Source organism: Buceros rhinoceros, unplaced genomic scaffold, assembly GCF_000710305.1.
Source record: "Buceros rhinoceros silvestris isolate BGI_N320 unplaced genomic scaffold, ASM71030v1 scaffold10771, whole genome shotgun sequence".
Taxonomy (NCBI): Eukaryota; Metazoa; Chordata; class Aves; order Bucerotiformes; family Bucerotidae; genus Buceros; species Buceros rhinoceros.
In genome coordinates this window covers 1-24,627 of record NW_010392527.1, presented here as the reverse complement: position 1 = coordinate 24,627, position 24,627 = coordinate 1, and the positions used below count along the sequence as shown (strand labels likewise).

General features: G+C 37.0%; 1 protein-coding gene across 1 annotated transcript in view; it reads right to left on the bottom strand.

Annotated features, from left to right (window-relative positions):
* The window catches only part of EXOC2 (exocyst complex component 2), a gene marked incomplete at its 5' end in the record, with an annotated part of 102,134 nt that extends 77,598 nt beyond the window's left edge, over positions 1-24,536 (bottom strand). Inside the window, 7 exons of the mRNA XM_010144523.1 lie at positions 59-140; positions 235-380; positions 4,169-4,249; positions 13,574-13,698; positions 15,449-15,562; positions 22,797-22,923; positions 24,360-24,536. Of these exons, the coding sequence (XP_010142825.1) occupies positions 59-140; positions 235-380; positions 4,169-4,249; positions 13,574-13,698; positions 15,449-15,562; positions 22,797-22,923; positions 24,360-24,536 (852 nt within the window). The remainder of the gene's footprint in view (positions 1-58; positions 141-234; positions 381-4,168; positions 4,250-13,573; positions 13,699-15,448; positions 15,563-22,796; positions 22,924-24,359) is intronic.
* Positions 24,537-24,627: the final 91 nt, after the last annotated feature.

Below are 24,627 nucleotides of genomic sequence, written 5' to 3'. Positions count from 1 at the left end.
ACTTTTTAGCCTTTAAGTTAAAAAAAAAAGGCAGCAAATAACAGAACCCATATCTTACATTTTTTGAATACTTGAACCTCTGTCTTTCCAAAGAGTGACTTGGCTTTTTCATAGTCATTAATAACAACATCATAATCGCCCTTAAAACAAAAAAACAACAAACATTTATATTTATCAAGAAGAAGACAACAGACTGATTTCAGCAAATAGAAAAGTATTTTTAAAGGATCACACCTTCTGGATATTTCTTTCAATGTTTAAGGGAAGGTTAAAAAGAAATTTAAACCGCTGAAGAACATTAAGTGCATTTCTCGTTGAATCAGCTTTGTCCTTGCGACCCAGCACTTCTTGGAATAAGGTATCTGCTGTGTTGCTGGCTCCTATTTAATAAGGATGAGGAGAAGAAAAAGTAGAGTAAGTAATCAGTTCAAATGACATAGATTCTCCTCATTTTAATGAGTCATTCAAGTTTTTTTTAGAGCAAATGAGTAATTATTGCTGAATTTTTATACTTTTTTGTTCAACTTTATTAACATTTTACAACTGATGAAATACTATTTCAAAGTGAACCACTTAGCATTTTAATGTGGTAAGACCTCATGCAATTAAAAACAATCACTCTTCCCTATTTCAAATGCTCAGCTTTCCTGCAGATATTTTATAGTTAGTTTTGGCTCCAGATCTACATTTTACAACTAAATTATGCATCTCAGGATATGGAAAAAGTAGAAAGTTTTCTTCATAGAAAAGTATAATTTCATTATGTTAAATAATGTCATAGCTTTAAGAATTATCACTGGGTTTCACAAACAATTTTTTTGTGTTTTCAAACTAATCTTCAAAATTATTAAAAATATTAGAGTCATGTAAAAGTACCAATGATTATGTCACAGACAATGGCATGACCGAAAAAAGTCTCTCTGGTTACTGTCACAGAATGAATATAAATCATCTTCACACTTATTACCAGTCATACTGTTTTCATCGCATACAGAATCAAGCCTTGGTCAACAATTTCTATACTATCTGCGAATTTTCTTCAATAAATACATTAAATACAGCCTTAAAACCCTTTTCGTGCAGACTAAAAAGCATTCTATTTTGTAATAAGGATTATTTCCTAATACAGAATAGCGGAATTTCATTTATAGTAGGGAAGATTTACACTGCATGCAAATATTTGCATTTTTCAACTCGTGACTTATTTTTAATTAACCAAAAAAAAAAAAAGTGGAACTGCCTTAGCCTGTTTGATCGTTGTATGTAGAAGTTTCTGCATTATCTGGTCTAGTGACTATACTTTAAGCAAAGATGAAAAAAGTTACATCAGTCTCGCTGGGTGGCTTGCATGCCATTTTCTCTAGTCAACACTGTGGGTGGCCTGCTCATGTTAAACTAGTCTTTGTGAAATAATTGTTATATCTAAATAATGTTTAAACTTTGTTGAAATTTTGAAGCCTTGATGCAAAAAAAGTTTTGTCAGGATAGTTATTTCTGCTGCATACCATTTAGCGTCGTATACTTTAATCCATTAAGGAGAAATGCACAATGGAAACAGATAGCTGGGCATTTAAATACAGACAACTGATAAAGTATGATTTTTCCTTTGGGTTTATAATAAATTCTTGTTTCATAAATCCTTTTAGTAAGTAACATTTGTTTTGTTTGAATTCATATGTTTCTTGTCCATTTTTTTTTTAACAGCCAGGAAGCAACGTACTATATGTGAGAATTATCCAAGTTATATTCACAAAGCATTTTTTTTAGTTCAATGCAAATGTTTTTAAAAGGTAATTGACAACTGCAGGAAGAGCACAATGATTTCCATGTTTAGTTTAAAACTACACAGCTTCACCTCTCGGAATTAATTTTTCTGTAGAAATCCTCAATACAAGTAAATGATTTTACTACATTTTTATGGGCACTTTTCTGTTTTGCAGAGAAAATGAAATATATCACATTATTTCATTGTCTTAATGCAATTCAATACTTGACGCAAAACAGGTCTGTCTTCTTAGACTGAAAAAGTATTGTAAAATTTCTTCCCCTCCTCATCTCTCCAAATCCTTTCTACGTTAAAAATCTTTCTCTCTTGATTCCTGATGAATAATCTAATCTTAAATAATCCATGGATAAAGATTCAGATCCATGCTGACTATGTTTTCAAAACAGATGATTCATTTACTACGTGCAAATTTTCTCACTTCACAATAAAGCTCTGGTTATCCAACAGTTGTCTTTTACACCGCCTGACAAAAACACCACACAATGGAATTTGATTGACCTCCTTTAAGACACAATTCTTCATGGAATTCCTGATGGTATACCATATATTTTTATACATATGCATTTAATAGCTTGGTTTAGCGACTAAGCAAAACCTCCAAACACCTATAATCCTTCCTATAATACCACACTGTGCTTCTACTATCTCATGCCATTGCAATAATTTCATTTTCAATAATTTGGCACACTCTTAACATCATTCCAATGCTACGGAAAACTTCCTTATTCTTGGGAGTTTGTAATGAAGCTCGCAACACCAACTGTCTCTCAAAACACGCACCTAGAGTTCATAACAAGTAAAATTCAACTACAGATTTGAAGTCATTCTTGAAAGCAGGCCCTATTACTCATGGATTATGGAAGCTTTTCAATGGTCAGACAAGACACAAAGCTTTGATCCTAAACTACTTTGCATAATATTATTTACTCTTTTTAAATCCTTGTGTTCCTAGTTCCCTGCCTCCCACCCATCATGACTTGCAAAGCATCGGGAGGAAAAGCAGCCAATTCTTTTCACAGCAGAGTCAAACTTAATACCACTCTGAAGTGCCTGGCACAAATTCCTCTACAGATTCAGATTAAAAAGACAGTCTGCATTATCTGCATACAGATTTCAGCCACCATTTATCAAATGAAACAGTGATTATATATTATAGATATATTTGCCTCACGTTAGTGTGTATAGGAAAATGTCACAGACCTAATTTTTCACTTTATTTAAAATCTGTCACACAATTTTGTCAAAGGGAAAGTGCTTTCCAAGGAATCTGTACTTGGTACATGATATGGCATAAATTGCACTGGCAAATTTCAGCAAATGCTTTTTTCCTTTATCCTGTTTGTATCAAATATTCTGCCCATGCGAGATTTTTCTGGGTATTTTTGGTGATTTGGGGGTTTTTTGCATTCCAGGCAACAAGATGAGGGAATAACAACGTTCAAACTAGACCTTTTTCGTGAGCATTAATGAATCTATACTGAAAACAGCTAGACCTATTCACAAAACCCCCTGCTTGCTTTGTGCTCCCCACACAACTACAGACACTGCTTTCTTCATACAAGAGAAGAAAAACAGTGAACTTCCATGTCACTTTCTTGATTTCATAAAACACACTCAGACTTTCCAACACTGAGTCAGCTATCCGCATGTCATTCCTGCTTATTGATACAGCACTAAGGGAAACATCCCTTCCTCTGTGAAAAAAATCACAATGAAACAAAGTAAAATTATCTTGGCAGAAGTCCCAGAATTTAAAAAAAAAAAAAGTGTCTTTTTTGATCTGATGAAACGCATACCGAACTGTAGCAAATTCAAGCCATCTCCCTCAACGCAACCTTACAGCTAACACAAAGAAATAGAACAGAAAGTACTGACAGTTCTTCAAAGCTTCTAAAAAGAATGCTAATTCCAAGTATTCTACACAGCAGCACATTAAGTGAAAAAGATTCTCTTAATAGACCTTGTTATTACAAATAGCTTGTATTTGGGCTTTTTGATTCTCTTGCTCAAACTTCTTATGATCCTAGTATTTAGCTCAGCGCATCCTTCGGCAGTTCTGTCCAACCATACAGCTTCCCTGACTTCTTTGTCCACTTCTTTGTCCAAATTTGAGATGCCACCAAAACTCATTCAAAGTAAGTATTTTAGAATATCTTTATTTTGGTATTTATTCTCTTTGTTATCACAAACATTGCTGAAGGTCACAGCAAAGCTGCTACTCATTTCAAAAGGTGTACTATCACACACTCGAATCACTCTTCAAATGGGAAAAGGCAAAAGACAGACTGTTTTCTACATTCTACCATATTCCTAGGAATATATTAAAGCTCGTTAGAAAGTCCACAGTCCATAAATAGTTGCTGCTGGAAGGACAAAACTTACTGTTCAGGACATTCTCCAGTTTTTGCGTCATGGATCCTTCTACTTTTTCCGTTCCATCCGCTTCCAGTTTTTGATGGATTGCTGGAATAAAGTGTCTAGTTAAAATGCAGAACATTTTAATAGGTGGGAATACATTACATCAAAGTGACACTTTTAAAATAAAAAAATAAAGTGTTATTTTTCTCGTTAGACATAAAAAATACAAACATGCTTCATGGCAGCATAGTCTAGTGAAGGACAGGGCTTAGAGCCAGACTTTGCAGAATTTTAACCATTACCTTGACATGGACTTCCTGTATCTTCTTGAACAAGACAGTAATGCTCAAGGAAAAAAAAACGTGGAGAGAATGATCTCAATCAGCTATCTTGTACTACAAGTGTTAATTCAATTTAGCATCACTTGAGCATAAAATACTTTTGCTTTGTAAGGCAAAGTTTTTACACTGATCTCACAAAAAAGGAATTACTAATAATTAAAGGGAAGAAAGAGTCTCACGGGAAATTTGCATGACCCCTAACAAAAAAAAAAACAACAACAAAAAACCAAGTGCTAGAACACTCCTCCACCAGCTGTTTTCATCTATAAAAATGCACTCTCAAACCACAGCCGAAGAGTGTCTTGTAGCAACACATTGCATTAACCATTACACAGCAGCACTGTGATGCTTCTGCTCAAAACAACCTGAAAATGGAGAGGAGTTTGTCTTCTTTGTTGTTTTTGAAGATGCTATTGTTTTTTACCTGTCATAAAATACCAAAAGCCCCAAATCTTGTTTCCACATGGTATTACTAACAGATGTGGAAATGAGTAGTACCAACATTAATTTGTTGTTTTACCATAATTTCTTTTTCAGGAAGGGAGAGATTTAGCAGCACAGCCTGATTACACTATACCACTCTGGAAATATGTAGAGTGAATGGAGTGTGGATTCTCCTTTCTTTTACCTCCCTTCTGTTTCTCAGCCTTCCTTCCCTCATCTCTGTTCTGTACAAATGGCACAAATCAGTGATTCTCTTTACTTTTTTTTTTTTTAAGGTAGCAGTCCTGTATATGTGCATATAGCAAAAAGCCCAATTATTTAAAAATACTGTTTTCCATGCAAATTTTTAGTTTCTTAACATATGTAAAATCTACTCTAAGAGGCATCAGTTCCTGTCACTTTTGTCAAAACTAAGGCCTAAAACCCCCCTACTGTTTCCTAGGAACAATATATCTTAGTTCAAAACACAAATACAGTTTGGAAACCAGTCTCCCAATTGTTCCACCTTTGGTTTGGTTCGCATGGCAGAGCAAACTGAGTCAGTCCCTCAACTGGATTCCTTTAAGACCAAACAAAACTAAAAGATGCACTCCATGAGTATATCTAACGACTCCAGAAGATATCTGGAACTCAATCCACTGGGTGATACCAAGCTAGCCTAAACACCACCCCAAACTGCATATAACGTGCACACAGAGATGTCATCCCCAACTGGTTTCCTCTACCATGCCATCCCTACTTGCCCATGATAAGCGGATGTAACTTAAGAACACGCAAACAAGGACAGAAACTACCTCTACTAAGGCAGCCTTGTGGCCTCAGCCCTAGTCTAAGCAGAGAGAGAGAGTGGCTATTCTGAAACAGGATGGTCCTTGATAGCCTCCAGCCTCCTTCAAAGGAAGGGGGGGAGGGGGCAGGGGTGTGATTAAAAAAAAGAAAATTCCAATACTCTCAAACATCTAAATGCAACCCTTCAATTCTCTGACCCTACACAAATAATCTCAGGAAGCTCTGCATTTTTGAAAATACAAGAACACCTCTTTATTTTTGCTATAGAGTCATTAGGGGGAAAAAAACCCCTTAAATTTAGGACACCATATTTAAAACAATCAACACTTGAATGAAATGAACTAAAACAAAGAGATTCTTGCTTATTTTGAAGGAACAGCGTTCTGCCTTAGAAGATAGTGTGTTGTTAACTGTAGCACATATTTTATATATGACATAGCCACACTTTATAAATTACATTTAGCCACAAGAATACCTCTACAATTTTATAACAAAACCAGTAAGGGTTCTAATAGTATTATTCCATTTACATACATCAGTTCCAGTCAGGGACAGCCAATTACTGTACTGCAATTAATGTTACATACTGAAAGCAAGGTCATCAGAACACCAACCACAACATAAACAGGTATTTTAAAAACAAATGTTGCAAGTACTATTGGAACCACATCAAACTGCAATGCTTTTCATTTTTATGTATTTTGGAATCAATCTAAGAAGTATATTTTTTAAAGACACTTTCTAAATTGATATGGATAAATAATTAAGTTACATATTGCCTCATTTTTAAAAAAAAAAATTAGTACTCTAGAACCATTAATTACATAGCACTAATTGCTAACTACAATGACACTCCTGAAGGGGACACCTAAGAATTTCCAACACTGAGCTGTAACTCCTAAACCGCTATCAAAGTGCATGTACTGGCAACAAAAGATAAAACATGATGAAGACTTCCTTAAACGTACAGAAGAAGAAGTTTCAAAAGAGCATGATTTACCCCATTAGCACTTCCAAAAATGCCAAGTCATGAACTGCAGTATTTTATTCTGAAAGCAGCTTATTTAGAAATTGTATCATGAACCGGTTCCTGAAAGTTTTAAAAGACATCTTCTCCAAAGCAGTTCACTTACTCATCTCCTTTAGATAAGAATACGCATCAGCAATACTACTCCCTCTTCTTCCTTTTCAAAGATGGAAGATAAGATTTTTCACATTGGAGGCATTGAAAGTTAGCAGCTTGGCATAAAGTATTTGAAATTCTTAGTTTGAAAATAGTGGTGCTGGAAACTGAGGATCTTCTTAAGCCAATTCACTGTGTTCAGACAGTGAAAAAGACATTAATGGGCAAAACCCAAAAGTAAAACAATCTAGTAATTTCCAGAAAGGTGGAAAACACTGTGGAGTACATATGAAGGCATATTAATGTGATGTAACTGGTAATGTAACCCAAAAGGCATTTTTGGACCATTGTCTGAAATAAGGTATTTTATTTTAGCTGCATCACTGCAATGTAAAGGAAGAGGAATGAGCACATGGCCAAGGGCAGATGGAATGCCAGCCTACATCTCTCAAAGTAGCCAGCAGTTAAGATTACCTTCAAAGGCAGCTTCATACCCTCAACTCACCACTGGTTGCCGAAAGAAGAGACAGGCGAGTATTTTAGGTCTTTGAAGGCCTGGAGTACAGACAGGATTTTTTCTTGAATTGTCAGTCACCCTGGACTTACCCAATAAAAACTATACAATTTGGAACAGCAGCTGGAAACCTAGGAAAGCCTGTTTTAACATTTTCGTGGAGCTTTGCTATATGAAGCACGCATTAAAGAAGAGTAAAGGCTAGGTCTAGATGTCAACTAAAGCCAGAAAATTAACAGTATTTTGTATCAACTTTGCTAATAAGTGTTCCCCAGCTAAGCTGAAATATTAAAAGACTTGCAAACTTCAGAGCTGCAGTGAGGTACTAACTAATAAGAGTGAAGAGACTAAGCTTAGAGCTCACAGTCTCTAAACTGTCTCTAAATACTTCAGAATTGGCTATTTTTGGTGAAAACACATACAAAATTTAATCTAGCAAATAAGCCCTAGTACAGGCCTTGTAGTAGAAGGCTTGTGTTAAAAACAAATTTATTTAATCTTAGGAAGGATATGATTTTCTACTTGGCAACCATAAATACAACAAATTAAACCACACTTGCCAGAATCATGCAGTTCTTGACTTGCAAATTTCATTCTTGATTTACTCATTAGATGATCTCAAAACATATTTTGAGATAAGCACCAAAACCAGTATTCTTCAAACTTCCTCTGCAAAACTCAGCTCAAAGCAACACAGATGCAAGGTTTCTACCATTTGCAGAGGCTGGAAATGCATTTGGGTTATCTGAAAATCTTACCCACTTCCACACAAATATGGTTAAAGGAAAAAAAAAAAAAACCACCAAACCTGAACCGAATCAAACCCTTTTAGTCAGCTGCAGAAAATAAGAGGGGGGGGGGGCAAAATACAAAAAAGGAAAGACTGACTCAGCAAAGTCTTTCAGAAGGTCTGGTATGGTAACTATAAAGAACTTGGCACCAAAGCCCAGTAATGGAGGAATGAAAACCAGATGTTAACATGCTGCCAGGATTCACGCCAAAGCATGAATAAAAATGTCTTTGGTTTCCTTTATCGAAATATAAATGATTTTCTGTAATTTGAACAAAACATAAGGTGGCTATTGATAGGAGAGCACCCCTCCAGAGGGTGAAAACTCTTCTGAATGCATTCAACAGGAGCACATAGCTGTATATGATGAGCAAAGCAATATGCAGACAGCATGTCATGAACAGAGCTAATAGTACACTACCCTACGAAAACCTAAAAACCCTGGTTTGTTTACTACGGCCATTACTCAATACTGCTACGTTTGTTTGGTTTTTTCCCCCCCCTAAGATTTCTAGATATTTTAGCAAACTGCATGGTATACTTGGCTTTATTCCGTTAAACACTGCTAATTAAACAAAAGCTACAAAATATTAAAAGTAAATGTAGTATTGCCATTAACTGCCCTTTTGTGTTTTGTTTCTCTAGCACTCACTTTTTCAAGTTTTGGGCAAAACCCAAAAGCAGACAGACTTAAAATGATTAAAAAAAAAAATTAAAGTGCAGTGCTTAGGAAGGGAGGTTTCACTTGGATCACTGACATACTCATCCTAGAACAGGCCTTCAGGGATGAAGTGTAAAAACACTTTGTAAGATGGAAAAAAAAAACCCACCACCAAAAAACCAGGCGCTAACCAGATATAGGATCTTTTCAGACAGGTAAACATCATCCTGGCTTACGTATTAAGTAAGTGTCGCAGGTTGAAAAAGGGAGCTGTTTCCCACCAACAGGGATGCGATGAAATAGTGTTTCCGCTGGAAAAAGCAAACCAGCCAAACCACACACAAGAGAAACTTCCGATGCTTGTTAACGGCTTATCAGCACGTTAATGAGCTCATTAAGGCTTTAGTCGGGCAAAGGAAATGATAACAGACAGACTATATATATATAAGAGATGGAAACAGAAAAAAGTTTAATAGTAAAACGCCCCCAAAATAAAATCATTTTCAAAGTTAAACTGGACTGGAAAAGGGAGAGAAAGAAATAAAGGGAGAAGTTAATAGACAAATAGATGAAAGTATACAATTACACATAAAATCTCCTGATCGAAACGATCCCCACTTACAAACTCCCCTCCCCCCACAATGGTTCGCCACGCCAGTGACGGGGGAGGGGGAAGGAAGAGTCCAGTCCGTTCACCTGACAAAAAAGTTCTCGATCTAAGAACTTTCTCCTGAAGCAAACCTTTCATGCAAATAAAACATAGTCCCTCTTTCCTCCGGAGTGGCTGCAGAGAACTCTTCTTTGCCAAGGATAGCTCTTCCCAGACTCCCACACACACACACATCTGCGCCATGGTCTGGCTTGGTCGTGTCCCAAGGGAATATCTTCAAATTCCCCTGTGCATTGGTGCCTACCTCATCCATGCAGAGATAAGGGGTACCGCTGGGTCAATTTGTCACAGCAAAACAGTTCAAACACCACTCCCGCAGGAATCGGCAGAAACGGAAAAGGTTCTACCCATTTTGCAGAAGGAGTCTTTTACTGCTTCGGGGAAATAGCAGGTCATGGACGTGGCTTTCTCTCCTCGATAAAGGTTTCCAGTCCCGGGGTGTAAGATTCAAGAGTCCTGCACGGCATATTTGAGAAACCCGCAGCACAGACAAGATAGAGAGGACAGTAGATAGAGCAGAGGGGAAAACAAGATGTCCTCGAATCTCTCAACACACCCCCTTTTATGAGTTCATTCTGGAGAGGCGTGTCCTCCTTCCCGGAAGCTCGGGAAAACCACAGCATTCCAGGAAGAAGAAAGCCAGACAGCAGAAGAGCACCCAGTTCCACCATGTTGGACCCAGGACAGTAAGGTATTAGACAAAAGGCCAGCTACAGCCCAACTTTCCCATCATACTGGCATTCCCACAGGCCACATACTGAACAGGAGTGGAGAGGGAAAAAAGGAATAGTGCTGTATAGATATCAGTGCTTCTTCTGTATAGCCTTTTTTCTGAAAATCATGTAAAATGTGTTTGTAGTTGTAACTTCACAAGAAGAACTGTTGCCATGGCAAAGCAGAGAGTCTAATCTGAATCTCAAATTTGTTCAACACACTTGTGTTTCAAAGACAACACAGCATCTTCTTTACTCACCGATACAGATGTCATACTTGCATATTTTTGCATAGTTGAGTGACGGAAGTGGTCATTTCCCTAATTTTTCCCTTTCACTTATATAAAGGCAAACTCAGCAGCCTAAGGCTCTTTGTAAAGAGCACTTCTGAAAAAGCGTAAATTAATTTGCTAACCTCCCAAAGACTTCGTGCAAGACATGACTTGCTCGTGATAATAAAACACAACTTGTCTACAAGCATATAAACAGCAGTCCTTTCAGGAAACCTACTCTCTAGGTTGCAATTAGCATTATGGGAAATAAATCAGCTGAACTCTGTTGACAAGTGGGTCAAGTTGAGGTGAGCCCAGTTCCCCTCAGCTCAGTTTACAGCTCCCTTCAGCTGAACGAAACAAACTTCCTGTTGAACATCTCCTCTGCAGCACAGTCACTGTCAAACTGTCAGCCCAGCTAACGGGCAGAGGAGACATGGGGATCTGATAAGGCAGTTCTATTTTCCAAGAAATTAAACCAAACGAGCAAGGGTTCTGGCCTGTTTGACCTCTTATTTTCCTAGTAAACAGTTTCTAAATCACAAAATGCAATACACATCTCAGGATAGCTTTTTATGGTTTTCATTGCTTACTTGTGAAAATATTAATAACCATTTAAAAGTGCACTTAAGGAGGATCTCCGGGAGGAAGACAAAAACAAGCCATTTTGTTTGCAGACAAAAAGTGGCAGCAAGAACCACATGAGTCATCCCAAGTTTTGTGCTCCTAATTTGTCTGAAGGACTGCACTGAGAAACTCGAATTTAGATAAAAATAACACTAATACAGACAGGAAATGCAAAACAATACTAGAGCTTTTTTTTTTTTTAAATCAGGAACACACTAATTAGTGAAATAAAAGTGTTTTCTTTCGTGATCATTATTTTATTAACATTTTTTACATTCCTACTTGCTCTCTGACCTTTTCTTTTATCAGGAAATCAGTCTCCAAAGGCAAGAAGCCTAGACTTTAACACATGGGACAAGAGAAAAATCACTCAGTTATGTTCAGTCTTCCTGAAACCTCACATCTATGGTTTGCATTAGCTTTCTGTAAATTACATTACATCTTTGATGATCCAAAAAGTAATCTTACAAGACAATATATACATCCACCAGCACTACTTTTTATCCATTGTGCTAACTGTTTGGGAACAGGACAAAGCAAAGCAGATTTGGCTATGAAATACAAGTCATATTTCGATATTTTTTCAGGATTATTTAGGATATTGAACTACTTAAGAAAAATCAGGATACTTAAGACTTACAAAGAAATAGCCTATTAACATTTTTCCTAGCAGTTAATAAAAACTCCACTTAAACAAGTTAAAGAATGTCAAATACTGATTCTTCTTAGTGTTTTTTCCTATGACTATCACCACATTCTTTAGTATTTCCACTAAATCCTTTAATATTTCTCTTCTGTTACTGAGCCTATCCAGATTTAGGCCATTTTCCACAACTGATCAGTAATAGGTCAGTAGGGTAATAAAGATGTTCAGGAGTTAAGATTCATTGCAGGAAGAATGTCCGGATGTCTCAAAAAAAGGGCGTCCCTACCAAAGCATGTATTGTGGAAAAAGCTCTCCTCCTAAAAATTACAAAATTAGGCTGGTAGCCAAAAGCTATCAACCTCTTCTGAAAATACCGTCACATGACAGGTCACAGGTTAATCTGCCTGGGGTGGTAATAAAGGTGGACCACCAGGTGAGACAACACCACCTTCTCTTTTCCCTGACACATGGAAGTGGCTATCCGTTAGAAAGCAGCCCGAGCGAGGGTCCAGAGAAAGCTGGTACTGCTCCAAAGCTGAGTTCCTAAAGTCCACGGAATTGCTCGTTTGGCTGAGGCTATGAGCAGATACAGGTTTTCTTACTCCACGGATCAGCGATCAGAAGTGATAATCCTGCAATATACAGCAGCTACGAAGAGCAGCACAGTGGTAAATGTCCAGTGTACTGGGGCTGGCCCAGCACTGTCTCTTCCTTATCCAGCACAGTCCCTAACTAGACAGGACTACGGCAGCCCACAATGAGCTTTCACCTGAGAGACGGATATACACACTCACACTCTTAGAGCATAAAATAAATACAAAATTATATAAACTAATCTCACTACTGTGTGGCATTTTCCCTATGGCAAGCAGAATGTAAACGGCATCTGATCTCCCAAGTCACAGCATGCTGAATATTCATATAAATATTACAGGCTGACTATGGTATATGGCAGCATAAAACCAAGTTTTTATGTTGTGACAGGACTACGGCAGCCCACAATCCACCTGAGAGACGGATATACACACTCACACTCTTGGAGCATAAAATAAATACAAAATTATATAAACTAATCTCACTACTGTGTGGCATTTTCCCTATGGCAAGCAGAATGTAAACGGCATCTGATCTCCCAAGTCACAGCGTGCTGAATATTCATATAAATATTACAGCCTGACTATGGTACATGGCAGCATAAAACCAAGTTTTTATGTTGTTATAGTTTGTAAGTCATCTTAATATTATCTCCAGTTACTCGCTTTTTCTGGCTTGTGGTCTAAGCAGTTTCATCAAATGCCTCCAATTCCTCTAAGATATATTTGGTGCCATCTTTTTGCAAATATACCACAATAACCAGTTAACCCGTCCCAGCTCGTGACCACACAATACAGATTTCGGGCTCATTATACACTTTTAGAAGAGATTGCAAAGAAAACCAATATTTTTAATATTCAATTCAACCATATACTCAGACACTGTCTTGTCTTTTTTACTGTATTTAGTAAATGCAAGGCATATTTACCTGACAGAGCATCTTGTGCTTCAAAAAATGTGCTGTTAACCCGTCCCAGCTCGTGACCACACAATACAGATTTCGGGCTCATTATACACTTTTAGAAGAGATTGCAAAGAAAACCAATATTTTTAATATTCAATTCAACCATATACTCAGACACTGTCTTGTCTTTTTTACTGTATTTAGTAAATGCAAGGCATATTTACCTGACAGAGCATCTTGTGCTTCAAAAAATGTGCTGAGACCTCCTTTCACATAAGCTAGACTCCCCTCATTTTTCTTATTGGCTTTTTTTTTTTTTAGTAAATGCAAGGCATATTTACCTGACAGAGCATCTTGTGCTTCAAAAAATGTGCTGAGCCCTCCTTTCACATAAGCTAAACTCCCCGCATTTTTCTTATTGGCTTGTTTCTTCAAATTCACCACAGCCATTTTGAGCTGATCAAAACTGAAAACAAACAAGAAAACCCCTGTGACATTCAAACAACAAATAAGGTCAGCTACTGAACAAACAGAACAAACCACTTGCAAAATAAAGCCAGCAACTTTTGCAACAACTACTACGGACCGAGTGATTGCTAACGAGTGTGCTTCTCAATAATGACAATTTACTCCGACCAAAGAGGTTTTTTTGATTTTAATCCTAAATGGAGGGCTCCTCTTACTTTGGATGAAGTAGACTTCTTTATAACACAAATTAGTCAAGGAATTCCTTCCAAACATGAAATATTGCTCTTAGTTTACTGTCTTAGTTTACTACATTAAATAGGCTATCGCGTAATTCACTAGTGAAAAGAGGCCATGCCTCATCAAAGCACAAACCTGCTGGCAAAGATGCTACCCACCTCACTTTTTCAAATGAATCCCATTTCTCACTAGCAGTCCTCATTCTTTAACAATGGATCCGTGGCTACAGAAGTAAAAAGGCTGCCTTTGAAACCAGTGATACAGCCATCTGAACTGAAGAGGATGCATCCACTACTACCTGAAGCTCTTCCCTTCACCTGTAAATCAAAGAGACTATCTGGGCCTCCATGTTCTTCACTTTTGCCCCCAGGGCTTTGTAATCACTCTAGATCTGTTCCACATCTCTCTTGGCAGCGTCACTGATGCCTGCATGAAAACAGCAACAGTCCACGGGCCAAACGTAAAGGAAATTTCTTAAAAAAAAGCTAGAGCAAAGAGATGTTTGTTCTGTCTCACTTTATTATCCCCTCAGCTTTTTAATAAATTATGATCCCTGAAGTTATCAGACTGTGATAGAAAAAAATTCATTCTGAATCACTCTTCTTTTAGTAACTTGATTTCAAAAGATGTTGTCACTACAATAATGTTCTCCTGTTGTTGTTTTGGCTCTTCAACCTACCATCACTTTGAGAGGAAATTACAGTATTTCTCAAGTAGATTAATGGTTATTTCTGGAGCTCCAAAACTCAAAACACACACCCCCCCCCGCCACATACCCCTCAAAAACCCAACCCACATCTGTTTCTACCATTAGATAACAAAAATATATTAAAGAAATTTGCAAAGTGGTGTTTCCTTTCAAAATGCTAATCAGAACACCCAGCTGAAAACAACAACAACAAAAGGCTCATCATTTCCGCTAAAAACGATTTCCAGCAAAAATGTAGTTAAGAAATGCATTCATGAAAGCACATACTATGAACTAGATTTAAAAATTAAGTCATTAATGGTCAAGATTTTGAAACATTTACCTCAAAGATCTCACTTGTCCAACTTCTTTTACTATAGCATTTTCCACAAAAGTTAACTAAAAGCTAACTGATACTAACAACAGCTTTACTCTTAGTTGTCTGTTCAGTGTCCTTATCCTGAGCCACGTGACTGAATACCTGGGGTTTCCACTCAAGGCCATGCTGCCTAACTACTGATTCATAAAGGGCTTCAGCCTGAAGAAAGACAACTTCCATCTGACATAGGGAGGAGGAAAAGGGAAAAAAAAGCCATAAATAATGGCCTAATGGTTAAATTAGACCTAATGGTTAAATTAACGTAATGGTTAAAAAGGAGCAAACTGGTTGATTCAAGTCTCCAGCCAAGCGCAAAGACCACAGGCAGGAGAGTCTACAGGTCGATTACGGTAAATGTCAACCACCAGTGACACATTTATTGTATAATGAAATAACATCAAATGGCTTTCAGTTAAAACAAATATTTATGTGATAGCAACAAACCTCGTGGTGGAATGATTCTCAATCAGGTACCAGGCAGCAGAAAAGTTTTCACTAGTGAAATCAGCACTCATTCCAGGAAACAGTGCTTCTAAATCTTTTTGAGGAAATCTGCCTCTGAAAAATGAATATTCATCTCTTCAGTGAAACATATTCTTGTGAACAGCTTACAGTAAAAATGTCACATAAAAATCCTCCAAACAAACAAAAAACAAGTCATATTCCAACAGGATGTAGATATAAACTTGTATCTCACCATGAAACTAAATTTTGTATTACAGGCACATGTAGCATGACTGGGAAAGAAAAGATTGAAGTCTAATCTAAGTAAAACTACTTTTAACATTTCGATTTCACCACTACATGTGACAGACATGTTGTCTGTACAAAATGCTTCTAAAGAGAGAGAACTGCTGCCTTCACTGAGACTAGACAGACTTACCGTGATGCTATTAAGAATCAAATGCAGGACCATTAATGGGGAATGTACTCAAAGTCAGCTCTACCTTTTAAACAGGAAAATCAGCACATCAAACCAGGTTTTGGTTTCAATAAGAGAGAATATTCTCTGTAGGCCATGAACCAGTGGCTCCAAGTGGAACCAATCTTGGGTGGGGGTAGCAATCCAGAGTCAGCTACTGGAATTACATTTAATATGTATGATAAGCCATTTGAATAGACACAAAAGCAATGACTTGTTAGTTTTGGGTTTTCTGTAATCTAAACACATTTCAAGAGAGCTAAAGCTGTTTTTATTACCAAGAGCAAACAGCAAATTAAGAGAAGCAAATGTAAAGGCAAGCGAATTAAAAAGTACAATTATACAGAAACAAGATTTGTTTTCTCTAAGTTTCTATTCATATCCAAATGGCCGTTAGCACAAGTAGGTACAAAGCACCTACATACATAATGACATAGCACAGAAATCTTTCATCTGTAGCACCTGATTACGGCAGAAGCATGAAACAATACTTTTTAAAAACAAGAAAAAAAATCAAATCAGAGCAAGGAAAAGCGATGGCAGACATGAAAAGTAGAGAGACAGAGAAAATGAGAAAAAAATGAGGAAAAAATGTAGCACCTAAAAACTAAGGCCTCAGCATTTCTCTGTGTTTAATGAAAAAGAGATAATGTTAATGAAAAAATTTATAAACATAAGTAGTGTGATTCAGGTTTACCAATAACTGAATTTCACGAATGCCGGTTAGTGAGCAGAAAATGCTGGTGGATGTAAGGAGAAGAAAGTTTCAATTTATCCTTCCTTTAAAGGCATTTTAAAGATATCTTATTTTTCATTCAAAGCAGTCAGAAGTGCCCAGTAGGTACATGAATCTGCAGGACAGGATTTCCCATGTGATACATGGTATGGCTGTCCAAAAAACACTCAAATATGCTGCTACCAAAAGCCACTTATTATTGCAAGTTTTTAAGACATATGCATGACAGTTCAAGCTTATGCATGAGCTATACAAATCCTAGGGAAAAACCCAACTATTTTATATATAAATATTGAGATAAAGACCAATAATTTAGCTAGGAATGTAATAAATTCCTGCAAATGAGTTTTGCCCACAGACAGTGGGACAGAAATTAAGTGGGTTTTTTCAGTTTGATGTTTGACTGCATTGGAAAGTTATTGGGAGCTTTTTTCCAGCAGATGTATTTGTGCAGAACCATAAATTAGCAATGCATTTATGGGTGCTTTTATCTGTGTGGACATATTTTAGACATAGTCACAACAGAGTAGAAACATGAACGTGAATGTGTGCGGTATGTTAACAATATGTTATACTCTATGGCGTAGTATCCTTATTTTTACCATAAATTTTACCAGTATTTTTTCCACTAACAGATATGGGGAGCTTGGAATGACTTGCTACAGCTGTCTTCCTAACAAGCCGCTCACTAAAAAGTTCAAACTGAAAGCAACTCTATTTTAAAATGTCTGTCCAGATGAATCTAAAAGAGACTGACTCCACATACACACAAGTTTGTTTCAGTTAACTTCCATTAGTAAATTAAATAAATAAGGCATTGGAAGTTCTCATGAAAACTCACTGTTTACTTATAAACAAGCATATACGTGACTTGAAAAAGTATTTCTGATCTACTCATTTCCACACTATAAGGTGATTATGAACCAGTAGCAAAAGCCAAGACCACGCTGACATGCAATGAAATTGTTGATCATTTTTCTGTTCACTTGCTTATTATATGAAAATCACTTCGGGAAGTAACTCAATACTTACTCATTGATTAAAAAGCAATCACTGTGTTCACTTGCTTATTATATGAAAATCACTTCAGGAAGTAACTCAGTACTTACTCATTGATTAAAAAGCAATCACTATAAAAGAAGCTTGGAACAACAAATTCAATCAAGAAAATCTCAGAAAAAGGAGACAGAAGTTTACCATCCTTGACAACTCTATGTATTTTGCTACCTTTACAATTTCAGTGAAGGTTTTTATATAGCAGTACTTTCTGCCAGGCAGATTATGTAAAACAGAACCAGATCTGGTACTAGACCTGTAGTTAACCTTTTAAAATAGTCTTCTTCATCCATCAGCAAGAATTTTAAATATAAAAGCCATTAAGATTTCAGATACTGTTTATATTAAAGAGAACTACAATAAACATAAATCTGGTTTCAAGCCACTATATAATTTCACTTCCTCACACATATTTTGAGTATATCTAATACAGTCATGCAGTATTACACGGAGTCGTTCTTGCTTCCACGTAAAGAGCACGCATATCTACTTTGGATTCAAAACACATCGGGTATAATCAATTCTATCGATGGGCAGATGTGGTGTGAGAGAAGTCCCTCCCTCCACTACTCCAACCTTTAGGTTCTCTATAGCCCGATTCTCAATAAATCTGATTTAACATCACAGCATACATTGGCTTTTACAAATTCTACTACAGAACTTAACCATATGCATAGCATTTATACGCTCCGGAGGTTTAAGACTGGCTGTAATCTCCACGGCTAAATGACATCCTCTGCGCAGTCACATTTGAGTAACAGTGACAGAATGCAATGGATATTAATGAACAGAGCACCCGACTACACTCTGTTGTAGTTAGCTTAGTGAAGTGTAACTTTTCTGTAAAGATTATTTTCCTCCCAGAGTTTCAGAATCCCAAAGTTTGCTTTTCAGCATACATGACAATATTTGCAGATTACAGACAGGTCCCAAAACAGGATACACCCACCACAAGGTGACTTGAACTGCAATTCCACGGGAGTTCATAGGTCAAAAGAAGTAACTTCAAGTAAACAGGTTCTGAATAGCCACCACCATACACGAGCTGCAGCTAGAGCTGCTGACCACTCCCTGCTCTGTCTGCTACCAGTCAGACGCCTAGAAGTAGGCTTTGTTACAGCTGTGCTGTGTTAATAATGTATGCAAAAAGATCATCATAGGCAACACTGGAGTAGACTAAACATAGCAAATCAGAAGATGTTAACAATGGTCTCTCCAACAGCAAAAAGACAGGGGTGCACTTGGGCATTTACTCCCTATTAGCCTTGGGTTTATCAGAAAGATGACAACAAAATGACAACTGTATTTGAGAAATGGCAGAATGGGGTAAGAGAAATCTACTAGATCATAGGCTGTAGCTCCAACCGATGCATTAGCCTATATATCGCATCTGCCTCCTGCAGCTTTCATGATTTTTATCTCTGTGATAAAAGTTTCCGTAAGTCCATCACATTCAAGGATGAAATTTCCATACAAGCCATTTAAAAATAAATAAACATCAAAGCCTCCAGAACGTCTTTTCCTCTCTCATGGTGGCAAACTGATGTTTACCATTAGATGGCAGCGTAAGATCATCTGTTCCCTCCCAGATGAGTTGTTTTGGAAGCTGGCGTGGGAAGAGGGAAGCATCTGTATTGAGTGGGTGGATACAGAAGTATGTGGAATGTACTTAGCATGTCAGCTACTTGCTTTCATGTAGGAGATGGACCGACCATAATGACCTCTGCTACATGCAAAACAACAAACATCATTCAAAAACTTCCTAACCACCACTAGGTCTGATTGCTGTTATTGCCTTGCAGAGAATAGATTTTCTTAGTCTGACAGAGGAGGTAGAGGTGGCAGGGACTTTTGATCAAAAAAGGACTTGTTGTGCAGGAGGGGATAGTATATGGTACATCCAAACACGCAATTCATTCACAAATCTTATGTAGATCTAAATTTCCCACCAACAGATTTCAACCACTGCCTCTATGAAACAGGCATCACATACTCTCTTCCAGCACTGTTCAAAATTCTGAACAATCCTATGTTGGTATGACATAACCTACCAACCTGCTCTTGTAACAGCTCTGAACTGCTAAAACCAACATTGCTGTTAATGTTAGCATTTTCATGCCAAGTTTCCTCATTTCTCAGACTGAGGCAACTACTCTGTATACTCCTTTTTTTCCTGCAAGCTACTTCAGCCTTCTGTAAGGATTCCTGACTACATCTGCAAAACACCACAGCCTGGGTGAGAAAGGCAGCATAGATCTGCTTTGCACTGAAACGAGCATAAAAGATGGTGACAGAAAACCAAAGTCAGCTCCATTCTGAAGATTAAATAACTAGAAATTTTTTATATTTAAATTCAAATATTAAATTCATAATATTTAAAATACCTCTCTTCTGGTGTGAATTAAATACTTCATAGCATGCACACAATATGCACTAAATCATAGCAATGTGAAAAAAACTCATCTAATCGGATTAGTTCTGTGTTTTAAAAGATGACAACTGTTAGCAAGGCAGGAGAACAAGTATGTGCAAACACTTCTGTGAATACATTTGACTTTAAGGCTCACCACTGGAACATAATAATGAGCAAGCTCAAGTTTCATCACGATATAAATGATTTTACTATTTAGCAACAGAGATTCTCAGTTAGTTGTATAGCACAAGAACAGCAATTAATTCTTGGAAAATATGAAGAAGTTATCAGCCAGAAATCATGATGGCTTGCACATCATCTATACATACAACATTTAAAATACCGTGACTATGTAAAAAATGACCAGGGATGAGTGCATATCCACAGTTCTTACTTTGCATCCTTGCAACATTTGAATATGAAAAGAGAATTCCAGTGTATATTTTAAGTACGTATACTATTCCAACAATAGATCTACAGGTAGTATTCTAATTATTGAAAAAATGTGTTAGATCCACTGTGATTTATTTTACTTAATTCACAGTTCAAACCTTTTGTTCACTGAAAACCCAGTCACCCCAAATTAAACTCCAATCTTAAGTCTACTGACTCAGAATAAATATCTTTTTGTCCCTGTGCTTGCCTAATACTTAATGAAATGCTGTACTAAAGCACTTCAGTTCATTACTTTCAGGATCTTTTTTCTAGTATTTCAGTGTCCCATTTGCAACACCTTAAAAGCACCCACCTGAATGATTCAAAAGTACCAGAAACAATGTTTTAAAAAGCCACAAAAGGAACTTTCAGAACTAAGCGTGTCTCTAACTAAGTGTGACTCGTATTAAAAATTTTAAAATATCACAACAGATAGGTGACCTAGCTCCTTCCCATGCTGCAGATTGTCTTTTCTGTATAATTTGCTTATGGTTGACAACTGCTTTCTAGAGGGAGGACTTTTCTCTTTCAGTCTGTAGCCATCCACTTCCTGCCTTCCCTTCTAAATCATTACTATCCTACTCTCTCACATCTTTTTTTCCCCGTTTTTCTCCCTGGTCCTCTCTTTAAATGTTTTTGGGGTTTATTTACTATTATTTGCATAACAAATACAAGGCAGGCCTTTTCCTTTCTTATCAGCTATCAGGCTGCAAGGATTATAACTGCCACCAAGTCAGACAAATACTGAATGCTTCCACTTCAAAATTAAAATACATTCTAATTCACACACATTTAAAAATAAAGAAGGCAAAAGTATTAATAAAGGAAAGACACATTATGCTGCAGAGTTCCATTCTCCTTGTACACCAACTACTCGTATACCCAACTACTCTTCACCATATTACGCCTTCTTTTATTTTAAAGCAACCCAAAATTCCAACAATTTTCATTACTTCTGGTGACAAATTACTCCCCTATCTATTATTAATGGTTATTGCTAATATCTTGCTTATCCACTTCCTTTCTTCATTCACTACCTTGTACAAAATCTCATTAATCACCCACCCCATACACTGAGTACTTACTTGCAAGCTGCCAGAGCAGCACTGTGCTAGAAAGGATTATTACGGGGTTTTTAAAACTTACAAACAGGGGAGAGAGAACAGAGGATACAAAATAATTCTTCTAGTAAGATACTGGAATACTCTCCACACTCCTAGAGTTCACATTTTGACAAGGTCTGAAAACTGGAGAAGATGAAAAAAGTACCTGTCAGAAGTTACATCAGAGGCTGGAGAAAATACTTAGAGACAAAATCTTGAGCTTATTATGAAAACATTGGGTTAGTACTTTGAAAAGAAAGAAAAACACATATTCAAACTAGGAAAGAAATGCACAGCTAGAGGCTGGGAGGTGATGACAGATCCATTCAAAATCCCATACAGACTTTGGGAAAGTGCACTTTCCCCATCACAAGGTAACAATGGACTCTGCAGATTTTCTCCAACACACACCTCCTCACAGAGCATTCAGACATGAGACCCCCAGTAATAGTTTTATTTTAAATAATGTTTGGTTTTGGTAGAGCTGGTATCTTGATCAAGAGAAATATTACTCCTGATGCTATTTCTAGGAGTTAGGAAGGTTTGAAGCCCTAAGAGTGGCCCCTTTAAAGCCCTCTAATTCCATTTATCACTCACTACGAAGTTTTCATTTTCAGGAAAAAAGTCATAAATTCCACCATACTTACAAAAGTAAAGAAGTCTGTGGGTCAGAAAACAGTAATAATATTTAAATAAAATAAACCGTTTGATGCAGTATAATAAATCACATTTTACAGCCCAATTTTAGCAACAGATAGCAATCTAAACATCCTTAAAAGCCCCAGGAAACTCAAATGAAACAGTAAGTATTCCATAACTACAATGCACACAGCCAAAGCCTTCAGTTATTTACCAATCCTCAAAATCTAAACTTTGCTGGGGTTCAATATATCGTGCTTTCAGATTATCTATAGTTCCATTTGACGATCCACAAAGGAGGATTATGAAGCAAGATAGAATGTGCACCAACAACTCTTTTGAGTACCACACAGCATACCAACAGCTAATGTATGTATGCATTTTTAAATCTTTCCCTGCCCTGTAAACCATTAAACTTTTCTGGAATTCACAAAAGCACATATAAAGAAAACCACTAAAAAAGTGGATTAAAGGCATTTGGTACTCACTTGTCTATCTCAATACCAAGCGGATTAGCTGGACGTAGGGACAAGGGGGGAATCCCTTTGTTCCTGTCAGTGCGCATGTCATAATAGTTCATTTCATCCACCCAGACAGCAGACTGATCCAAGATACCTAGAGAAAACAAAGTGCAGATCCTTAAAACAACAAGAGCGGTCCAGCACCATCAACTTCTAACATACTGAATTAATTTGAAAAATCCCGATAAATATAAAATGCATGCCTAGGTAATATATTGGAATATACACAGCAAAACAACCTGGATGCAATTACGCTAAATTATTTTATTATAGCTGCTGAAAAGGTATCCATGGCCAGGCATGAAACATGACCCTCTTAAAGTGCATGGAGTTTCATGTATGTTAAGAGCATTTTCCTGATCACAGAGTATTAGTAATTTTCATTCCTCCAAGTATTTTGGTATCTGTCCAAACCTTATCATCTGTTAGTTCTAAAATGAGCAATTACCTGGCGATGGTCTTATTGCATATTTTAGGGAAGATCCTTTTTCTGTGCTATTCGCTAACCAGAAAGTAGGTGACATTCGGCCACATGTCAAGATGGATGACTTGAAGGGCACAGGACTGACTTTGTTTCCAAAGCCTTAGCAGACAATGTGGAAAGGTCAGGCACAGTAGGTTTTGACCCTCTGCCAAAAACGCAGCCAGCCATACTCCTGGCAGTGCCCTCATTTAACATATCCATCAGACATTCAGCACCAGAAACTACCCTATCCCCACACCTACTCCCTTTTTAAAACACCAGTTCTCCTCTCCCATCACCAAAAGCTTCACCGTGCAACATTTGCACTTAATTCCCCTTTTTATTGGTAGGATCTTAGCTCAGCTTGGGAGAAATTAAGTGCTATGACTGTCACTGAACCACAGAGAACAAAAGCCTGAAACAGTTCTTGTGGGTAGCTCTATGTTAGAAAAAGGTAACTATTCAACTTCACCGATGAGGTGTTCTGAAAGAAACATTTTCAATCCAGTGGGTATTTAGACTAGATTCTAGAATAAACAGAGATCCTAGACTGCTTGGCTATATTGTTTCAATGGTTAAGCATCTCACGAGTAATACTGAAGACTTTACATCTTGCAGGATGGTTTGAATTACAAACAAGAAATGGCACTGAGGACTCAACTTTCTTGTAAGGATTAACTGTCAGCTCAGGATTTAGGTGCAAAGCTCATGAGCTGGTTTATATTTTGTATTTATCTGGTAGACTTAAGAGTAATTACTGGATCTACCATGAACTTTTTAAAACCTTTAGAAGTTTAGTGCTACACCTTATAGAAAAATAAAGGGCTGCTTTTTATTAGTCATTGATGGTTTTATCAGAATATTGAGATAGGAGAATTAATTTCACATATACCATGGGTTTTTTATGTATATATTTGCACATCTTATTGATATACTCTGCTTTTTCTAGACAACTAAAGATTGTCCTGAGGTGGATCCATTTTAAACACACATTTTATTTAAAAAGGTGCTCAGTCATATATTTGTTTAGCAAAGAAAACAGACATGCATTTGCACAAGAAAAATACCTATTTTTTCAGGTTTAAGCAGTTTGAAGGAAACAGTTGAAGTTCCTTTGCCACCAGACTTTGTAGTAACAATAATGTCTCCCTTGTCATTTTTAGCCTGTCCGACTCGACACACAATTTTACTGGCAGACATCCATTCAGCAGTTAGCAGGCAGTTGTGCCCACAGATTGTTAAACCTGTGGAAAAGAAAAAAAAGAAATACTTTACTGTGAATACGAGTATCTTTTGAAATTCTGTAATGCAAATTCATTTATGATGCTTCATATA